The 22,187-nt window shown below is 35.7% G+C and overlaps 1 protein-coding gene and 1 pseudogene across 2 annotated transcripts; both read left to right on the top strand.

The window, feature by feature from the left end:
• Positions 1 to 1,104: 1,104 nt before the first annotated feature.
• On the top strand, positions 1,105 to 22,155 carry AGR3 (anterior gradient 3, protein disulphide isomerase family member). 2 transcript variants are annotated; one of them, XM_012450696.2, is made up of 8 exons: positions 1,105 to 1,193; positions 4,190 to 4,325; positions 8,600 to 8,663; positions 18,599 to 18,651; positions 19,189 to 19,265; positions 19,497 to 19,560; positions 20,635 to 20,718; positions 21,930 to 22,155. In XM_012450696.2, the coding sequence occupies exons 2-8, from the start codon at positions 4,217 to 4,219 to the stop codon at positions 21,977 to 21,979; spliced, it is 501 nt and encodes a 166-aa protein (XP_012306119.1). In that variant the 5' UTR covers positions 1,105 to 1,193; positions 4,190 to 4,216; the 3' UTR covers positions 21,980 to 22,155. The 2 variants fall into 2 exon arrangements, with proteins under 2 accessions (XP_012306119.1, XP_012306120.1); XM_012450697.3 differs by lacking the exon at positions 1,105 to 1,193 and adding an exon at positions 1,213 to 1,298.
• On the top strand, positions 15,301 to 17,848 carry LOC105716250 (cell cycle checkpoint protein RAD17-like; annotated as a pseudogene).
• Positions 22,156 to 22,187: the final 32 nt, after the last annotated feature.

Raw genomic sequence — 22,187 nt, forward strand, 5'->3', positions numbered from 1 at the left:
GTAGACAACATGGGTTTGAATTGTGTGGGTTCACTTTGAGGAGGATTTTTTAAAAAATAAATACAGGTCTCCATATGGGCAAGTTCTGCATCTACAATCAAAAGTGGATCAAAAATACTGTGCTGACTGGATTCCAAACCTGCCTCTGAGGAGGACCAAGTTTTCATATCTGTGGGTTGCACCAGTCCAGATATGGGACTTGAGCACGCACAGATTTTAGTATCTACTGTCCTGGACTATACTGGACTTTGATGCGGCAGTGCAAAAGTAACCACAGACACAAGTAAGCAAACGCACATGGCTGCACACCGTCACCAAATCTCTACTTGTGGACACTGAAATTGAATTTCATGTAACTTTCACATATCAGAAAATATGATTCTTTTGATTTTTTTTCCCAACTGTTTAAAAATGTAAAAATCATTCTTATTTCCTGGACTGTACAAAAACAGATAGACCAAATTTGATGACACCCTCCCCTAGGTTATTTTAACAGTAATTACATAATTACTCTTAATTAATTGAATAACTATTAGATAAATATAAACATATCTAATTGTCCATTTCTAATTTTTCACGCAGTAAATGTTTTATAGAAAAATTGTAAAGAATAATCGAATTAAGAAAGTGTTCAATTCTAAAACAGAATTTGTATTTCCTTCTCTCAAAAAAGGACCCATCTCTTTAGCTATTAATTATATTCCTGTAAACATAGTAACCCTCAGGAATTTCTGTTTGCTTTATATCTAATCTTCAGGCCTCACGGCACTCTCATCAAGAACAATGGCGTGCACACAGTTCTTAAATTCATTCCGGTTTCTTTCTTCCTTTTTTTTTTTTTTTTTTGTGCTGAACTTCAGCCAAACATTAAATTACCTTGGGAAATAAAAGGTAAAAAAGAACGAAGCACAAAGATGGTATTTGGCCTCATTTTATAAGGACATTCAATCTTAATTTAGAGAAAGAGAAGAGCTTTTTCCGTGTGAGAAGCATGGGAACTGGAAAGAAGTAGAGAGCTTTTCAGACCAGCCTGCTTTTGTAAGTTTGCTTTCAGGTAACTATGCTCCCGTTTCTATGGAGGTGAGGTTGTAGGTCAGGGGGGGGTGTGTGTGTGTGTGTGTCCATAAATCCACACCCATTTTTAACCAGAAACATCCAGAATACATTTCCAACAAGAGCACTGGCCAAGTCAGGTAAGCAAGCAAAGTTTCCAGATTATTTAATCTGTGGTCAAGCTTTGCTATATTTAAATAATCACCTTTTGCTATTAAAAAGTAAAGCTTTCAGTAAAGGGTGGGGTAAGTGAAATGAATTTGTATTTTTCTGTTTTTACCGAACTCAATTTCCTTTGCTGGTTTCATAGTTTTATCTCTATTTATATTAATGCTATTAGAATAAATGACATCAACCTCAAAAACGACTCTTTAAAAATTATTCTACAAGTAACAGTAGCTCTTGTTTATATTCTTTAAAGTCTTGTTTTATTTTAAAATACAGGAAGTTATTGTATCAATTACTTATGTTAAATTACTTTTGAAAAACAAAATACTAGTGTCAGAAAATGCTAATTGATGAATGTTTATACAATTTTCGACACATGGTTATGTGCCTCCCAAATGCATTTTAAGCTGCTGTAGGGCTGTAACCACGCCGTATTCATCTGTGTTCCCCCAAGTAGCTTAACCTTGCAACCGATACTAAAGGACCCTCAGCAATTTACACCATAGTTTACCAAGGAAAGCGTTATTTATTCAAAATCTGCAATGTACAAGTTGTATTGCCTTGTCACAGAATATATTTAATATCTATTTTATAATTTGTCAGTGTAAAACCAGAAAACCAAGATTTTTATTTTTTAATTAGAAAGTATTTTACAAGAATACATAAATACTTGAAATTTGAAAAAGAAAAATGGTTCCCACTTAACTCAAAACTTGGCAGCTTTAAAACAGCAAAAAATGATGAAGTGCTTTTTCTTTTTTAAAATGCAGATTGCACCTGCTTGCCTCTGTACCTAACATAGAAATTTTTTCTAATGCTTCCTCCAGATTGACTTTTCTTAACTCTTCTTTATATCCAAGATCCCTGGAATAATTTTAATGAAGTTTAGGACCCTCTTACCATGGAAAATGAACAGAGGCAGAGAAGATTTTGCGCACAATTTCTGGGGATTTTGAGCCTTCTGTAGCTCATCCACAGGCCTCTAGAAGCCTGCTGGATCCAGGTTAAGATCCTGTCCTAGATGGTTGCCTCAGTTCCTTCACTGCAACTCCCAAGTTAACTGAGGCTGCCTACCCTGGGTTGGGCTTCGTGTTCCAGTCAACTGTCCCCATCCTCTACTAAAACCCACCCTTTCTTTGCTTCAGTCTTTAAATTACAAGATGACCGAGTCCTTAAGGTACAACATGACATTCTGAAACGTTTTATGGTTTAATAAGTTGTGGGAACTTAGATGGAAATCCTTATCAGGCACCACGGTAATTGTTTAACAGGGTTTTGTAATGCGGGGTGTGGGGAGGGATCACAAGCAGGCAGGCCAGGCGCAATCATTTGAGGTCAAGAGTATGAGATCAGCCTGGCCAACACGGTGAAACCTGGACTCTATTAAAAATACAAAAATTATCCAGGTGTGGTAATGGGCGCCTGAAGACCCAGCTACTTGGGAGGCTGAGGCAGAAGAATTGCTTGAACCCAGGAGGCAGAGGTTGCAGTGAGCGGGGATCTCACTGTTGCACTCCAGCCTGGGCAACAAAAGCGAAACTCCATCCAAAAAAAAAAGGAAAAAAAAGAATGAGAGAGAGAGAGAGAAGAAGGGAGGGAGGGAGGGAGAGAGGGAGGGTTTTCTTGGGATTAGGGAGGGAAATAAAGTAAGGTTAACCTGGAGTGGTAACTATTTTCAGTCCACAGAGGGGCTGTAATATATACACCACCGGGAAAGGGAAGTAGAATGGGAGGAATGAGGAAATGTCTGAAGAAACCTAGAATCTATAAACTTCTTTACCACCGAATTGTCGTTCTCTTCCATGACTACAGTTGCTATTTTAAAATGACCAGGGTATTACAATTGCCAAATGTTTTATCAGTGCCAAAACGTTGTGTCTTATGAATCTCTCCATTTTCCACAATGCCTACTACAATAAACTATAGCAACATCTTTGTTTGAAAAGAATCACTAAAGAATCATTCGCTAGCCATTTTAGCTGAGGAATTGCACTGTTTTGGTGAGGAATTCACTACTAAATAATATAAGTCAATCAGAAAGATATCTTAAAGGAACTTTAAATAAATATGAAGAATATCTGTACATTTATTTTATATTTTGAGGTAAAGTTTCAAAACTGCATGTGCCAACCATTTTCAAATGAGTTTTATATGCTATTGCTGTAACTAGACATCTCACAAGCATTAAAGACTTCCTGTAACATATTTATCAGGTGGTTTATGACCAGATCAGACCCAACTTTGGACTTTAGTTTTCATCTTAACAGCACATTAAGAACCAGTTTGAATTCTAGCTAACCAAGAGAGAATGTAATCACGACACGTCTACTCTTCTCTGTACGTGTGTCTAATTTATAGTAATATGACAGCACTTGACTTTTATAAAGAGCTGTGTTATAAATGACAGGCAAAAGTCTGAGCAGTTGCTGAAGCACGAGAAAGGTACAATCAATAAAGGAACTGAAGGACGAGAATCCTCCATATTCTATTTTTCCTCTGATTTCTATTTTAAGCAATATTTGTTCATGTCTAATCTTATCTTGGTATAGATTTAAAATGTTTCTACCTATTAGATACAGGAGAATCAAAAGGAAAGAATATTTCTGCATGCTAAAAGTCACTTTATAGTTTACAAGCCATTAAAAAATATAACCTAATTTGTGTTTCATCTTGGTGGTGTGAACACTACAGAAGCTGGCTTTGTGTGCCCTGATCTATCTCTCTTTTAATTATACAACACTATGCCCAGGATGCTCAGAACATGACTTCTCACCAACTGAGCATCTGTCGAGTTAAGTATTTTTAAAATAAAAAGTGAATTAAAGTTCTATGTGTTTGGTTATATCATGTCAAACCAAAAAGGCAGATCAGTCTGACATCACAGGATTGGTCCAGCTCTTAGCAAATATCTTCTAATGATAGCTTGAAGTAACTCACTAGATTCTGGGAATTCCTTTCTGTCATCTAGCTTCTTCTGAGAGATTCTCTAGAAGACATGATGCTACACTCAGCTTCAGCTCTCTGCCTATTACTCGTCACAGTTTCTTCCAACCTTGCCGTTGCAATAAGAAAGGAAAAGAGGCCTCCTCAGACACTCTCGAGAGGTGCTGTAATCTTATTTTATTTTCTAAACTCAGTCACTTAAATTGCTCTTTAAAATATCTACTGTCTTCACTCATAGTCAAATTATGAAGCAAATTAAACTGAATGATTTTTGTCGTGTGTGACTTCAAAATAGATTTTTACAAACAGAATGGATCAGTTTATTTTAGACAATGGATCAAATCAACCAGCAAACAATAACATAAATTTGCATTATCTTTAACTGAAATAATAGAGAATTGGCTTGCTGTCTATAACTTTAGTAACCAAAGTCCTAGAAAATAATGATTGATTGCTATGTCATATGAGTGTCCTAATAGCAATTTAAGATTTCTCAAAATTTGCTCAAATTCTCAGTTCTCTATTTCCCAGTCCTCCAAAACAAAAAATAATTTGGAATGATTTTATATAAGCCTACCCAGAAAGTTATACTGTACCCCAAACCCTGAGAATTTGGGGTAACCAAGTCTTGCTATATTGACTCTGGAAGACAGATGCAGTGGTTTTAGACATAATGAAGGATTGCCACTGGCTACATGTTTAGAAAACATTTCTTTTAGTACTTACTGTTTTACTTTGTCCTAAGAAACAAATATACATTCATCTTTAAAAAAAATTTTAGAAAAAATTCTCAAAGTTGGTTTCTATATCTCCAAGTAACAGAAGTAGGGACAGAATTATTTGCCCCACATAGCTATTCAAAATTAGCAGTATTACCACAGAGCACTGACCATTTGTTGGCTACATTCCACGTTACCACTGCAAACAGTGGTCAAGTGCTTTGTAGTAATACTGCTAGTTTTGAATAACCATGTAGGAATATATATAGATATCAGAGGTAGGAACAGAGTAAGTATATTATAGTATATATAGAGTAAATATAGTATATATTTATATATAATTATATCTAATATCTTATGTAATAAATTATATTAAAATATATTATTATAAACATATACATTATATATAATTTCAAATTCTAAAACAGTGACTTGCCTCCCAAGTACATTTCATTTCTTAAGAGAAGTACTGAGTGCCAGCCAAGTGCTCATCAATGTTTACCTAAGCTAATTAATTCTACTTCAGTTTAACAAATATACAAACTATATATACAGAAAGTCAATATATTTTTGCAAAAGGAATGAATTAGAAAGCTGAAATATTTTCCTAAACATAACTCTGTTTCTCTATATAGCATAAAAGTTGTAAAACAATGAGCTCAGTAGCCTTAAAGTGCCAAAGACCCAACTAGTTACTGCCCTTAGACACTTTTCAGTCTGCATTAAGCAGCGTTGCTGTAGCTATAGAAGGCATCAATATTCTGTGTGTTCACTTCTAAACAGCTATTTCAAACTCCTGCTGAATTTTATGAAAAATATATTACATTTGTATGCCCTATTTTAAACAACTTAAAAGTTCTGTTTTTTTAAATGATAAGGAACTAATTTAACACAGAAGACGACTAATGACTGTTATTGAGAATTGGTTTATATTTGGCAAAGTCTTTTACCATCTATTGCTACATGTGAAACAAGTGAGAGAATGAGGCTCAGAATGAATGAAGATTAAAGGGACGGGTGAGCGGGAGGAGTTGGGATACAGTATATGAAACTCCTTAGAGTGCAGAGCAGCATATGAAGCCCCTTAGAACACAGGGCAACACCAGTGAAGTGGAAAAGGTAGTAAGGAGAAAAGGAAGATTAATTAGAAAAAGACAGTAGAAGGTTCAAGGAGAAAAAAGCACACATACAATGATCAAAAAAATATCAACTTCCTTTGAATCAGAATTGCCGAGTACCTAGCCCAGTGCCTGGCAGATAGTAAGTACTTAGATACATGTTAGATAAATGAATGAAATATCAAAAGACAAGAAAACATAGCCAGAGATAGAGGTAGGATTAGAGTAATAAGCAGAAGCCATGAAGAGCATTGAAACTGTGTGCCAGCTTTGACCTATCCCTATTATGAGACACAGTATATGACAAATTATTATCATGCAATATGGCTTCCCTATAGGGCTATGGATTTTTTTAGAATAGGGATTATATTGCTTTATGTGTATATTCCCACTGCTTTGTGGAGTAAGATATACAGCAGATGTTCCTTTACTGCTTGTGGAACCAAATTGAGCAGGAGCAAAGAATAGAGAGCTTTCCTATTGCTAATGTTCCAGCATTAAATGATATTTGCAACAGAACAGGGATAATTAAGCAGAGGCCTAGTCTCACTTGCTGTTTTAGAATAACTTTTACTTGACGCAAAATGTGGTGTATAGATACATGTGTTCAAGCAAAGTTGGGAAGAGAATCTTTCAGGATTATTACAGAGAGCAAAAGTTCCTGTTAAGATGTGGCATTAAACTAACAAGAGATGTTTTCCAATGTTAAGATTTTAAATCAGGAAAAAAAAAAAAAACATTGCTGGTGAGAATGTAAAATGATACAGCTACAGCTCCTCAAAAAGCTACATACAGAGTTACCGTTTGATCAGCAGTTCTACACCTAGGTATATACCCAAGACAAACGAAGACATATACCACTCAAAACCTTGTGTATGTATGTTCACAGCAGCATTACTTGTAAAGGCCAAAAAGTAGAAACAACCCAAATATCTATTAACTGATGAGCAGATAAATAAAATGTGGTATATCCATACAACAAAATAATATCTGAACCATTAAAAATGAATTAAATAATAGTACATGTTACTATATGGATAAACCTTAAAAAGGTTGTGCTGAATGAAAAAAAATTAGTCACAAAAGCCTACATACTGCATGATTCCATGTATATGAAATGTACAGAGTAAGCAAATCTATAGAGACAGAAAGTAGATTAGGGGTTTCTTAGGGCCGTGGCAGTCGAAGATAATGGGGAGGAGGTGATAGCTACATGGTATAGGGTTTCTTTCTGAAGAGATGAAAATGTTCTGAAATTGATTGTGGTGATGGTTATACAACTTTGTGGATATACTTTGAAAAAGCATACTGTTTTTTGTTTTTTGTTTTTGAGATAGAGTCTCACTTTGTCACCCAGGCTGGAGTACAAGTGGCATGATCTCGGCTCACTGCAACCTCCGCCTTCTGGGTTTAAGCGATTCTTCTGTCTCAGTCACTCAAGTAGCTGGGACTACAGGCACACGCCACCATACAGCTAATTTTTGTATTTTTAGTAGAGATGGGGTTTCACCATGCTGGCCAGGCTGGTCTGGAACTCCTGACATTAAATAATCTGTCTGCCTCGACCTCCCAAAGTGCTGGGATTACAAGCATGAGCCACCACGCCTGGCTAAAAGTATACATTTTCAGTAGGAAGTTGTATTGGTATATGAATTTATTTCAATAAAACTGTCACCAGAAAACAAACATGCAAAACAAACAAATAAGCAGAAATCATGGAATCATATTTATCTTGCTTTCTAATTATCCGTGATATTAAAGGCAGAAACTGTGGTCTGACAACATTTGAAACATGTAAGAAAATCTGGGACCAAACTGACCTTCAAATAATTCTAATTTTCACATTAATTCAATCTTTCTCATTCGTAGACTGAGACATTTCCTGAAAATACTCAGTCATGTTTTTTGAGGTTCTGTGTATTCTTCTCCTTGATGATCTTATTCTTTAATTTCTAATGTACATTCCCAACTACTCATACCGTTTCTTTAAGGCTAATGGGTTCTCTCAATATTCATTGCTTTCTGTTTTTTCTCTCCATTCTTTTGGGTGCTTCTAAACACATGTGTTTTATTATATCTCTCCGCCATGAAATTCCCACACTAGAGTTTTTTCCATGTCAGAATTCAAAGCAAAATTTGGAATTCTCTTATTTCACAATGTATACTGACTTAGAAAAGGTCAGAATCTCCTGGGACTTAAAATACGAAGGCATTGTACAGACCAAAGTATTCCAGATAATATTACAGAGTATGCAAAGATTAACCGTTACTTTCCAAACATTCTGAAAGCCAGAGCTTCTACATTATCCAAAGATCTCCTTTCAGTCAGCTCTAGTCATAACAACATTTATTAAGCACTTACCACGTTCAAGGCCATGGGCCTCAAGGTTTGAAATACGGTAGCAAAACCTCAATACTACAATCTAAAGGGAAACCACCTCCATATCTAGTGAAAATTGTGTGTCCTCTGCACCATATGTCAGCCAACAGCTTGATGGCTTAGTTACAATCTGTAGGTAGATGTCTGCTTTTTAGATAACCATTTCAGGGCTCTTCTGTTGTTCTTGGTTACTGCATTGATTTCTCTCTTCTATTTAGGATGGGGAGATGACATCACTTGGGTACAAACTTATGAAGAAGGTCTCTTTTATGCTCAAAAAAGGTAACATGCCTCCTCAGCTCATATTCTCCTTTTATTTGTAGTAGACTCATAATAATTATACATATTTATGGGATATACGGTGATATGCTGATACATGTACACAACGCGTAATGATCAAATCAGGGTAATTAGCACATGCATCACCTCAAAAATATCATTTCTTACTGATGGGAACACTTAAAAATCCTCTCTTCTAGCTTTTTTAAAATATACAATAAACTATTGTTAAGTATATGCACCTATAGTGCAATAGAATACTACTGGAACTTATTCCTCCTTTCTAGTTGTATTTTTGTATCTATTCATCAAGCTCTCCTTAACCTTCCCGCTCCCAACCCTTCCCAGCTTCTAATAACCACAGTTCTACTTCTATGAACTCAACTTTTTTTTTTAGCTACCCTATATAAGTGAGAATATGTGGTTCTATTTCTGATTTATTTCACTTAACATGTCCTCTGGGCTCATTCATGCTGCCGTGAATGAGAGGATTTCATTATTTTTTACAGCTGGGTAGTATTCCACTGTGTATATGTAACACTTTTTCTTTATGTATCCATCCATTGATGGACATTTAGGTTGATCCTATATCTTGGCTATTGTGAATAGTGAGTCAATAAACATGGAGACACAGATATCTCTTTGATATACTGATTTTTTAAATAAATATTCGGTAGTAGGAAAGCTGGATCATATAGTAGCTATATGTTTAGTTTTTCGAGACTCCATATGGCTGCACTAATTTACATTCCCATCAACAGTGTATAAGAATTCCCTTTTCTCTGCATCCTTACCAGCATTTGTTGTTTTGTTTTTGTCTTTTGGATAATGCCAATTCTAACTGTGGTGAAATAATATCTCATTGTGGTTTTGGTCTGCCTTTTTTGATGATTAGAGATGAGATTAGAGATTGAGAAGCTCTTCACATACTTGGCCATTTGTGTGTCTTCTTTTGAGAAACGTCTATTAAGATGTTTTGCTCATTTTAAAATCATATCATTTGGGAATTTTGTTGTTATTGAGTTGTTTGAGTTACTTGTATATTCTAAATATTAGGCCCTTATCAAATGAATAGTTTGCAAATAATTTCTCCCATTCTACAGGTTGTCCCCTTAACTCTTTTGTTTCCTTGGCTGTTCAGAAGCTTCTCAGGTGATATAGTCCCATTTGTCTATTTTTGTTTTTGTTGCCTGCACTTTTGAAGTTTTACCCATAAAATTTTTGCTGGGAACAATGTCCTAAAGGGCTTCCCTTATATTTTCTTCTAGGAGTTTTATACTTTAAGATCTTACATTTAAGTCTTTAGTCCATTTTTAATTAATTTTTGTATATGGTGAGAGAAAGGAGTCGTTTCATTCTTCTACATATAGATATCCAGGTTTTCCAGCACCATTTATTGAAAAGGGTGTCCTTTCCCCAATGCATGTTCTTGGTACCTTTGCAAAAAATCAGCTGACTTTAAATATGTGGATTTATTTGTGGGTTTGCTATTCCATTGGTCTAGGTGTCTGTTTTTATACCAATACCATGCTGTTTTGGTAACCATAGCTTTGTAGTATATTTTGAAGTCAGGCAATATGATACCTGTAGTTTTGTTCTTTTCACTCAGTATTGCTTTGACTGTTTGGAGTCTGTTGTGGTTCTATACAAATTTTAAGATTTTTTCTTTTTGTTTCTGTGAAAAACGTCATTGGTATTTTGATAGAGATTGCACTGAATCTGTAGATTGCTTTCAGTAGTATGGTCATTTTAGCAAAATTCATTCTTCCATTCTATGGCATACGATGTCTTTTCCATTTTTTGGTGTTCTCTTCAATTTCTTTCTTCAATGTTTTACCATTTTTACTGTAGAGATGTTTCACCTGCTTGGTTAATATATTCCCGTTTGTGTCTCTCTGTGTGTGTGTGTGTGTGTGTGTGTGTGTGTGTGTGTGTGTGACTTTCATTTATTTGTTGTTTTTTTGAGATGGAGTGTCACTCAGCACTCAGTCTTTTAGGCTGGAGTGCAGTGGCATAATCTCAGCTCACTGCAACCTCCGCCTTTCAGGTTCCAGCAATTCTCCTGCCTCAGCTCCCTGAGCAGTTGGGATTACAGGGACACGACACCACACCCAGCTAATTTTTTATTATTGGTAGAAACAGGGTTTTACCATGTTGGCCAAGCTGGTCTCGAACTCCTGATCTCAGGTGATCCGCCCACCTTGGCCTCCCAAAGTGCCGGGATTGTAGGCATTAGTCACTGTACCCAGCCTTTTTGTGGTTATTGTAAATGGCATTGCTTTCTTGTTTCTTTTTTTCTTTTTCCAGCTGGTTTGTTATTGTTGTATAAAATGCTACTGGTTTTATGTGTTGATTTTGTATCCTCTACTCCGTTAATTTTAACAGATCATATAGATACCTCATAGAAGACTCAAAAACTGACATTTTAGTGTTTAAAAAGATGCCACAAGTATTTGCTCTGCTATTGTATGCCACTGTATGACTAATAGTTGCTATTAGAATGCATTTTATAAACAAAAGTTCTAAATACCTCTGTATTCATGTATTTATTACTCAAGTAAGCTTTTCAGTATGTTGTAGAAACAAAGCAGTATTATTTTATAGGCATTATACAAGCTTAAACAGAAAACTGGTTTAGGGCAGCAGTTCTAAGACCTGTTTGAATATCAGAACAATTTGAGCAACTTTTTAAAAAATCCAAATTTATAATTAATAAGTCAAGTATTCCTTGGGTGTCCAGTGCTATGTGTCAGGCACTGTTCTAGGCTCAATGACCAAGTATGACACAATTTTTATTCTTAAAGACCTATTAAGTATTTGGAAATGAAGCTGAAAAACATATTACAAAAGCTCCCCAAGAATTAATAAAATAGCTAAAGAACATTCTATTGCAATACTAATTAAAGATGAAGAAAGATTCCAGATTATTGTTTCCTTATTAAACAAGCATTACAAAAAAGAAAGAAGTCTACAGAAGAATCTCACTTCCAAATATCAGTGCAACAAACCAACAACATATTAGTAAGGAGCACCAGCAGAACTTTAAAAATTATACCCTGATAAATTGAGGTTTAGTCTGGGAATGTCAGGGTGGTTTAGGATTAAGAAATGTATTAATTAAAATAATTTAATATTTATAAGGAAACAATCCATACAAGTATCTCTCATCTCCATAAAATTCTGAAAAGGCATTAAACAGAATGAAACATCCATATCTGAATTTTTGAGACCCTGCATTTGAGAATATTAATTTATTTAAATTAATCCTAACAAAGAAACAGCATTCCAACAGTAGCAACAACAACAAAAAACCAACATTATGCTTACTGGGAAAACAAACAGAAGTGTCTCATTAAGGTGTGAATAAGACAAGTATGTCTACAGTCGCAGCAATTTCTAACCTTTTTCTGGAGGTGCTAACTAATGCAATTAGATGAGAAAAAGGTAGAAAACAAAGAAAGGAAAAGTTAAAACTATCTTTATTTTCAGATGATGATTTATATACATGAAAAACTGAAAAGAATTTAAAATATTCAGAACAAAAATTCTGTTGAATTAGATGAGAATAAGTTAATATTTAAAAATTGACTGCATTTATATAGAGAAAATCACATCCCAAAAATCTTGTAAAATACCTCATTTACAATGACGAAAAAGAAAATACCCCAGAAAAAACTTAACGGAAGATGTGCAAAATCTATATGAACCTTAATACACTAAAAAGAAAAAGTATTTGGCAGTGCATATTGTATTCTTGGATAGAAAGACTTAACATCATAAAAATGCCCATTATCTCTATACTTTAAAAACTTTTTAAGATGATCACAATAAATCATGATAAAAAATTTTTAAAAGATAATTCTAAAATTGAAATGGAAAAATAGACATGAATAGTTAGGGTAGTTAGGAGCATTCTGAAAACAGAGCAATGGAGATTAAGACTTAATCTTTATTAAACGCTGTATAAAGCTATACTAAACAGTATGTCACTAGTAAATAAATAAAATATAATAAAAGTATGTAAATAAATAATTAAAACTTTGAAAATGGATTAGGATCTCCAAATAAAACACACAGAGGGACTCAATGTATTAAAAAACAGTTTCCCCCGGCCCTACAAAAAAAAAAAAAAAAAAAACACCTCACAAGACCCAACTATAGGCTCAAGCAATCCTCCTGCCTCAGCCTCCCGAGTAGCCACTGCACCAGCTAATGTTTCTATTTTTGGTAGAGACAGGGTTTCACCATATTGCCCAGGCTACTCTCAAACTCCTAAGCTCAAGAGATCCTCCTGCCTCGGCCTCCCAAAGTGCTGGGATTACAGGCATGAGCCACTGTGCCAGGCCTCACTTCACCTTAAAGGATGTTTATCAACTGCAATTGAAAGGATCAAAAAATACATTCTATATAAATGGAAACAAAACAAACAAACAAAAAAGGTAGCTACACTTACATCAGACAAAATAGACTTTAAGTCAAAAAATGTAAAGAGACACAAAGAAGGTCAATAAATAATAATAAAGGTATTAATTTACCAAGAAGATACAGTTATAAATATATTTTCAGCCAACATTACAGTACCTAAATACATCAAGCAGATATTAATAGATCTGAAAAGAGGAATAGATTACAACAATCCTAAGGGACTTCAGTACTCTACTTTCAACAATGAACAGATCATCCAAAAAAGTCAATAAGGAAACATTGGACTTGAACTACACTTTAGACCAAATGGACCTAACAAACATATACTGAGCATTTAATCAAACAGCAAGAGAAGATACATTCTCAATGGCATAGCGATTATTTTTCAGAACAGATCACATGATAGACCACAAAACAAGTCTAACAAACTTAAGAAGACTGAAATTATATCAAGTATCTTTTCTGACCGTCAGGAGATGAATCGATAAAATACGGTATATGTACACAATAAAATACTATTTTGCTATTGAAAAGAAGAAAATCGTGAATAACTATACAAAGAGCCTATTTCCTTTGATGCTCACAATCCACTTAAAATCAAAGCAGTATTTTAAAAAATCATTCTATATACCCAGACGTTGGTCTAGGCAATGAATTTTCGGATATGACCTCAAAAATACGGGAAACAAAAGCAAAAATAGACAAGTGAGATTACATTAAACTAAAAAGCTTCTCTACGGCAAACAAGACATTAACAAAATGAAGAAATAACCAACAGAATGGAAGAAAATATGTGCGCGCCATGTATCTGAAAAGAGGTAAGTATTCAAAATATATGAAGAACTCAACTCAACAAAACACAAATAAAATTTGCGTTTTAAAAATGGACATAAGACCTGAATAGACATTTTTTAAAAGAAGACATACAAAAGCACAACAGGTAGATGAAAACAATACTTAACATCACTAATCATCAGGGAAATACAAATTACTACTACAATGAAATACCGCCTCACTCCTTTCAGAAAGATTATTATCAAAAAGATAAATAATTTTAAATCAGGAATAGGGGACACAGGTTATGTAATAATTAGTGTCTGAGAGAAGCTGGTAGCCATCTGAGAAAAACATAAATTTTCATCCCAATCTCATATTTATGCAAAAATAAATTAGGAAGATATAATCGTAAAAATTAAAACATTAAGAACTAGAAGATTCTACTGCAAAATTTTATTTATTTAAATGCTTGGAATAGGGGAGAGTCAAGATTATAGTGAGGCAAGAAAGATACCTGGGGTTCAAAAATAAAGCCCCTAATTTTTCTACTCTAGATGCTACCCCGGCCTCACTATAGTCCTGTTAGACTTGAGCATAGCCAAAGAAAAGGAAAAGAGAAAAGAAAAAGCCTAAAAGAAATGACTAATATTTTCAATTATATGGAATTTTCTGCATAACCAAAAACTTACAGTGAACAAAGGAAATATATCTTTATATATGTATTTTATTTTTTATTGTACTTTAGGTTCTGGGGTACATGTCCAGATCATGCAGGACTGTTGCACAAGTACATACACGGCAAGGTGCTTTGCTGCCTCTATCCCCCTGTCACCTGTATCTGACATTTCTCCCCACGTTATCCCTCCCCAACCTCTGCAGCACGTATTACAAGGGTGACTTTCTCTAATATGCAATGTGCTCCTATATATTAATAAGAAAAAGCTAAACAAACAGAAAACAATGAGCAAAGAATATGAAAGTTCACAGAATAGAAAAATAAGTAACTCAAACATGTAAGACTGACTATTTTATATAAGAAAGAAAAACCACATTAATTTCTCTTTTTTCACCTATTGGATGAAAAAAATTTAGTAACTAGCTTTAGTGAGAATAGAGAAAATAATTACTGCTTACACTACCAGAGAGAATATGAATTGGTATAGCTTCTATGGAGAGTATATATCAGAATTATAAATGCACACACTCTTTGTGTGTATTTCCAGAAATTCTACTTCTGGAAATGTACTCAGAAACATACCCACCTATGTGCAAATCATTTTTAAAAAAAAAAAACAGTATGGGCCAGGCGCGGTGGCTCACGCCTGTAATCCCAGCACTTTGGGAGGCCGAGGCGGGTGGATCACAAGGTCAAGAGATCGAGACCATCCCGGTCAACATGGTGAAACCCCGTCTCTACTAAAAATACAAAAAATTAGCTGGGCATGGTGGTGCGTGCCTGTAATCCCAGCTACTCAGGAGGCTGAGGCAGGAGAATTGCCTGAACCCAGGAGGTGGAGGTTGCGGTGAGCCAAGATCGCGCCATTGCTCTCCAGCCTGGGCAACAAGAGCGAAACTCCGTCTCAAAAAAAAAAAAACAGTATGATCTCTCATTTCAGGAATGTGGCATCTTCAGGGACAGTTACCTGCTTTTTAAAGGAGGTGAATTATAGTTTAATATACTACAAGTCCTATACTATGGATGGGAACTATTACAGTTTATAATGTCACAAATTTTCTCAGGCCAAAGGTATCTTCCACAAAGGTAACAGACTGGGTTGACCCATCATTCGATGATTTTCTAGGGTGTAGAGGCATCGCTACTATTACTGCCACCTCATTAGGTGTGAATAACTCCTCATAGGTGTGAATAACCCCTCATTAGGTGTGAATAACTCTTGATTTTTGCATAAATATGAGATAGAAGGAAAAATGGGCCTTCTACATTAGAAAGTAACAGATTGCCAGCTAGAAAAAGAGGAAATCTATCTTCCTTAGAACAGATTTACAGTTTAGAAAATTCAAAAGAATATCTGTCTGAAAATGAACCATGGGTGGATAAATATAAACCAGAAACTCAGCATGAACATGCCATGCATTTAATTTAAAAAAAAAAAAAAGGAAGTTTTTGAAACCTAGTTAAAAGCTCAAGTCTTAGAAAGGCAACCAAAACAGGATGGATCTATTTTATTAATAACAGCTCCTCCTGGACATGGAAAGACAGTGACCATTAAAAAGCTATCAAAGGAGCATGGTATTCAAGTACAAGAGTGAATTAATCCAGTTTTACCAGACTTCCAAGAAGGTGATTTCAAGGAAAAGTTTAACACTGAATCAAGCTTCCATATGTTTCCCTATCAGTCTCAGATAGCAGTTTTCAAAGAGTGTCTACTAAGAGCAACAAAGTATAACAAGTTACAAGTGCTTGGCGATGATCTGAGAACCGATGAGAAGATAATTCTGGGTGAAGATTTACCTAACCAGTTTTATTGGAATTCTCATACTTTACATGAAGTTCTAAGGAAGTATGTGAAGATTGGTTGATGTCCTCTTATATCTATAATCTCTGACAGTCTCAGTGGAGATAATAATCAAAGGTTATTGTTTCCCAAAGAAATCCAGGAGGAATATTCTATATCAAATATTAGTTTCAACCCTGTAGCACCAACAATTGTGATTAAATGTCTTAATTGAATAGTGACTATAGAAGCTAACAAGAATGGAGGAAAATTACTGTCCCTGACAACACTTCTCTAGAGTTGCTCTGTCACGGATGTTCTGGTGACGTCAGAAGTGCAGTAAACAGCCTCCAGTTTTCTTCTCCAATAGGAGAAAACAACGCATGGCCAAGTAGAAAAGCAATGTCTTTAAAGTCAAATGCTGTGCTGTCAAAATCCAAATGAAGAAGAAAACCTGATAGGGTTTTTGAAAATCAAGAGGTCCAAGCTATTGGTGGCAAAGATGTTTCTCTGTTTCTCTTCAGAGTTTTGGGGAAAATTCTAATTGCAAAAGAGCCTCTTTAACAGAATTATACTCACATCGGTTGCCCTCTCATTTATCAAAATATGAATGGGATATATTGCTTGTTGAACCTAAGGATGTAGTAGAAAAGTCACACATGCCAGGAGAATTATCTAATTTATATCTTCACCCAAACTATGCAGATTTCTTTGTGGAAATTGATGATATTGTGAGAGCCAGTGAATTTCTAAGTTTTGCAGATATCCTCAGTGGTGACTGGAATACACGCTCTTTACTCAGGGAGTATAGCCCATCTATAGATACGAGAAGGGCGATACATTCCAACAAAGTCCGAGGATGTGCTCATTGCCAAGGAGGAGGATCAAGTTTTTGACTCTTGCACAAACCCCAGTGGTTTCTAATAAATAAAAAGTACTGGGAAAATTCCTTGTCAGCAAGAGCACTTTTTCCTGACTTCCGTCTACCAGCTTTATGCCTCCAAACTCTGCTATTGCCGTACTGACTACTAATCATTCCAATTAGAAATTAAGCTCAGATTTCTTTTATCTAAGTTATTGGAAGGCTCCCTCTGAAGGGACACTTTGGAAGATTGAAAATGGAAGCCCTGACTGACAGGGAACATGGAACGATAGACCCTGACAGTGGAGATGAAGCCCAACTTAATGAAGGACATTAAGCCCAGCTTCATGCAGTGGTATCTCTGGGTGAATCTACTCAAGCCACTGAGCCGGAAACCTGGTCTCCTCCTTTGAGTCAGAATAGAGCTAGTGAACTGTCTGCCAGCCATCCTCAGCCCTTTTCAGCCCAAGGACACGCGGAAGAAAACATAATAATAGCAGACTATCAGAGTGATAAATATATATACATATTCATATAGATTTCAGTTATATACCTGAAAACCTCTGGGAGAAAAGATAAGAAAAAGTAATACAGCATACTTAGAGAAGCCAGCAGTAGGAGGAAGAATTTTTATCTTTTAAATTTTTTTGTGGTTAAACTCAAAATGACCCCCCAAAAATGTATTAAATAGGAAACTCCCACTTAGGTTGTTTGTACATTCTGCAATGTGCAAGAATGAAAGAATGTGAAGGTAGCGTAATATTAATAGCTTTTTTGTAAAAACTTTTTAAAAAACTAAATTAATAATCTTTTACTTTCCTGAAATCTCATACTAGGTGTTCACTGGAAACAAATACATTTTTCATAATATCCCTTTATCTCTGGATACAGAATTGATTTTTTTCTAACTGCACTATAGTGTACGTAAGAATTACCTGATAAGCTTATTAAGCTACAGATTCCTGAAATCCCCCCTCACCCCAGAGATTGTGACTGCGTGGGTCTGGGATGGAGTCTTTGGTTGGTTGGTTGGTTGAGACCGAGTCTCGCTCTGTCACCCAGTCTGGAGAGCAGTGGCGTGATCTCGGCTCACTGCAGCCTTGCCTCCTGGGTTCAAGCTATTCTCATGTCTCAGCCTCCAGAGTAGCTGGGACTACAGACTCACACCATCATGCCCAGCTAATTTTGGAATGGAGACTTTGAATGTAAGTTCCCAATAAGCTACCTAGTGATACTGACACTATCACTTCTGGGGCCACAAATAGAGTGTCACTGCTATTGACTACAGTGCTATGATTTGTAAATCTGAGATTATTACTGCAAGTCTTATTGAAATGAATACAACTTTAAATTTAACTCCCTGTATGTTTTGACTCAAAGTTAATCATGTGACTTAATTCCACACTTTCTTTGTTTAGTAAGAAGCCATTAATGGTTATTCATCACCTGGAGGATTGTCAATACTCCCAAGGTAATTTTAGCTCCTGAGATTTTATTCTAATACATAATATATCCAATATAAAATAGGAAAAGTGACCTGGTAATAATAGCTACGAAGGCAGTCAGTAAATCCCATTTAAAAAAAAAAAAAGATGACTGCCAGAGTGCCAGCATTTTACTAAAGTGCTTAAAGATCACAATGATTGTTACCAATCTACTGAATATTTCTGTTATATCCCCTTGGGAATTAGATATTCCTCTTCTTCCCACAAAAAGAAAGGGTGGAGAAACACTGAAAAAAGTTGTTGCCTTAACCAATGAGTCAATGAGTTACATAAAATTATAAACTTAGTGTCTTCACTGTGGTTATCCTTTGATGTCTCTTTGAACAGACTGTCCCTCACTGCTTCCCAGTGAGGGACAAAGTAGCAATACACCAATGAACTATTAATATTTACACCTGAGTTGTATATGCAAACAAATGCTAAATATTAGCTTTATTTTGCTATGTTATATTAAAGATGTCTTGATCCTTCAAACTAACTGGTAATTTTGTTTTTCCCTACAGGACTAAAAAGAGTATTTGCCCAAAATGAAGAAATACAAGAAATGGCTCAGAATAAGTTCATCATGTTAAACCTTATGGTACATGAACTTTCTGTTTCCTTAATATTATAATTTAAAGGAAAATTTGAAACCGTTTTTTTCTACTTTTAAAGCACAAAGAGCTTATGTTGGTTAATAAAGAAAGTTACATAGAATTATAAAAGGCCAAAATATAGAATTTATTGACAATCGAGTTCACACAAAATCATCTTGAAATTAACTATCAAAAACAAACGAATCCAATAACATTTTTTTTTCTTTTCCTGCTAGCATGAGACCACTGATAAGAATTTATCACCTGATGGGCAATATGTGCCTAGAATCATGTTTGTAGGTATGTAGGTGATCTCACTTCATCAGATCTATAAAATTAGTAGAAATCAGCATTCTTGCTTTTATTTTTAAATGCTAGTATAAGTACTATTCTTTTTAAAGAGAAGTCATTTCTAATCTAATCATTATCAACTCTGGTTGGCTCTACAATCAAAATCCACTATATCTGTAATTTGAAAATGTTGAATATTTTTTCAAAGCACGTATGCTATTAAATCTGTATCCCAATATACTTTTAGTACAGTGCTTCAGACTAGATTGACAGAGATCTATGACACACTAAAAGGAGAATTCAGGTTAATTCATCAAGAACTGACATGTATGAAAACTAATTTTGCTTATAAATTTGCTTGACATTTCTTTTAGATTAAGAAACAAAAATGGCCGGGCGCGGTGGCTCAAGCCTGTAATCCCAGCACTTTGGGAGGCCGAGGCGGGTGGATCACGAGGTCAAGGGATCGAGACCATCCTGGTCAACATGGTGAAACCCCGTCTCTACTAATACAAAAAATTAGCTGGGCACGGTGGCGCGTGTCTGTAATCCCAGCTACTCAGGAGGCTGAGGCAGGAGAATTGCCTGAACCCAGGAGGCGGAGGTTGCGGTGAGCCGAGATCGCGCCATTGCACTCCAGCCTGGGTAACAAGAGCGAAACTCCGTCTCAAAAAAAAAAAAAAAAAAAAGAAACAAAAATGATTCTAAGAACATTTTATGGATGCAGTCGGAGGTCATTATCCTAAGTAAATTAACACAGAAACAGAAAACCAAATACTGCATGTTCTCACTTATAAATAGGAGCTAAACACTGTTTACACATGAACACAGAGAGGGGAAAAATAGGCAGTGGGGACTCCACAACAGGGGAAGAAGGGAGGGGGCCGAGGGTTGAAAAACTACTGGGTACTACGTTCACTATTTGGGTGTCGGGTTCCATGGAAGCCCAGACTTCAGCATCACACAATATATCTACGCAACCAACTTGCACACATAACCCCCGAATATAAAATAAAAATTTTAAAAGAGTAAAAAAAGAACATACTAAATTATACTTTAGTGACTTGGTTTTTTTCTTGACAGACCCTTCTTTAACAGTCAGGGCTGATATAACTGGAAGATACTCTAACAGATTGTATACATATGAGCCTCAGGATCTACCCCTATGTAAGTATCACAAACGACCGAAACACTGGTCATAGCTGACTCCTGTTTGTTAAGGGCCAGTGACGCCGTACATAGTGCTTCTCCGCAAACTGCTATCACAAGCCAGAATCATTGAGGCTAGTGGTGGTGTTTAAAATGCCAACTTCTGGCCAGGTGAGGTGGCTCACGCCTGTAATCCCAGCACTTTGGGAGGTCGAGGCGGGTGGATCACGAGGTCAAGAGATCCAGACCATCCCGGTCAACATGGTGAATCCCCGTCTCTACTAAAACTACAAAAAATTAGCTGGGCATGGTGGCGCGTGCCTGTAATCCCAGCTACTCAGGAGGCTGAGGCAGGAGAATTGCCTGAACCCAGGAGGCGGAGGTTGCGGTGAGCCGAGATCGCGCCATTGCACTCCAGCCTGGGTAACAAGAGCGAAACTCCGTCTCAAAAAACAAACAAACAAAAAAATGCCAACTTCTAGCTCTCACCAAATTCAGAATTTTGGGGCTACCCGAGAATCTATTTTAACAAGGATGCCTAAGGGGTTTTATGATTTCTAAATTCTGAGACCACTAAAAAGAATATAGTGCACATTAAAATGACACAAACTTGAGACAGTCCATTCTCCTAGTATCAAATATCTCATGTGATATCCTCAAATGATGATAATAGTAAAATCATTTCATCTTTCTTTAAGGCCTATAAGCAAGGAGGTACAGTCTTACTTAGGACGTTAATCCTCCTTTTTTTTTTTTTTTTTTTTTTTAATAGAAAAAGGATCTTGATATGTTGCCCAGGATAGTCTCAAACTCCTGGCCTCAAGTGATCTCCCTGCCTCAGCCGCCCAAAATGCTGGGATTACAAGCGTGACCTACCAAGTCTGGCCATATCTATTTTTTACAACATTCATTATCAACTATATTTAATAAGATAACTGTGCCTGTAAGATCTAGCAATACTAATACAAAATGATCCATTTAAGAAAAAGACGTACTACTCAAAGCACCACTGATAAAACTGTTCATCATAAAGATGATCAACCAGCTCTCAATGGTCTAATCCCTAAATTCACATGTACACCTTTAGCATATTCTTTAATGTCACAGATGAATTCCCATGTTTTCTAAGCTATTAATTTAAATGGGTTAATTTCAGATTCTAGAGTTATTAGATCATAGCATTTGTACTTTCATTTATTAATAGCATAATATATATTAACTCATTTCAGTGATAGACAACATGAAGAAAGCATTAAGACTTATTCAAGTAGAGTTATAAGGGATGACGGAAAAATGCCTTCACTTCAAAGAAGTCAAATTTCATGGAGAAAAACCTCTGGAACACTGACAAATACTAAATGTGCAAGTATAGAGATTTTGTAATATTACTATTTAGTTTTTTTAATGTGTTTGCAATAGTCGTATTACAATAAATGTTTTTTTTAAATCTGAGAATGACAGCATAGTTTTATTTCTGCCTCATCAGT

This window comes from Aotus nancymaae, unplaced genomic scaffold, assembly GCF_030222135.1.
Source record: "Aotus nancymaae isolate 86718 unplaced genomic scaffold, 86718_ANA_hifiasm-v0.15.2.pri h1tg000025l, whole genome shotgun sequence".
Taxonomy (NCBI): Eukaryota; Metazoa; Chordata; class Mammalia; order Primates; family Aotidae; genus Aotus; species Aotus nancymaae.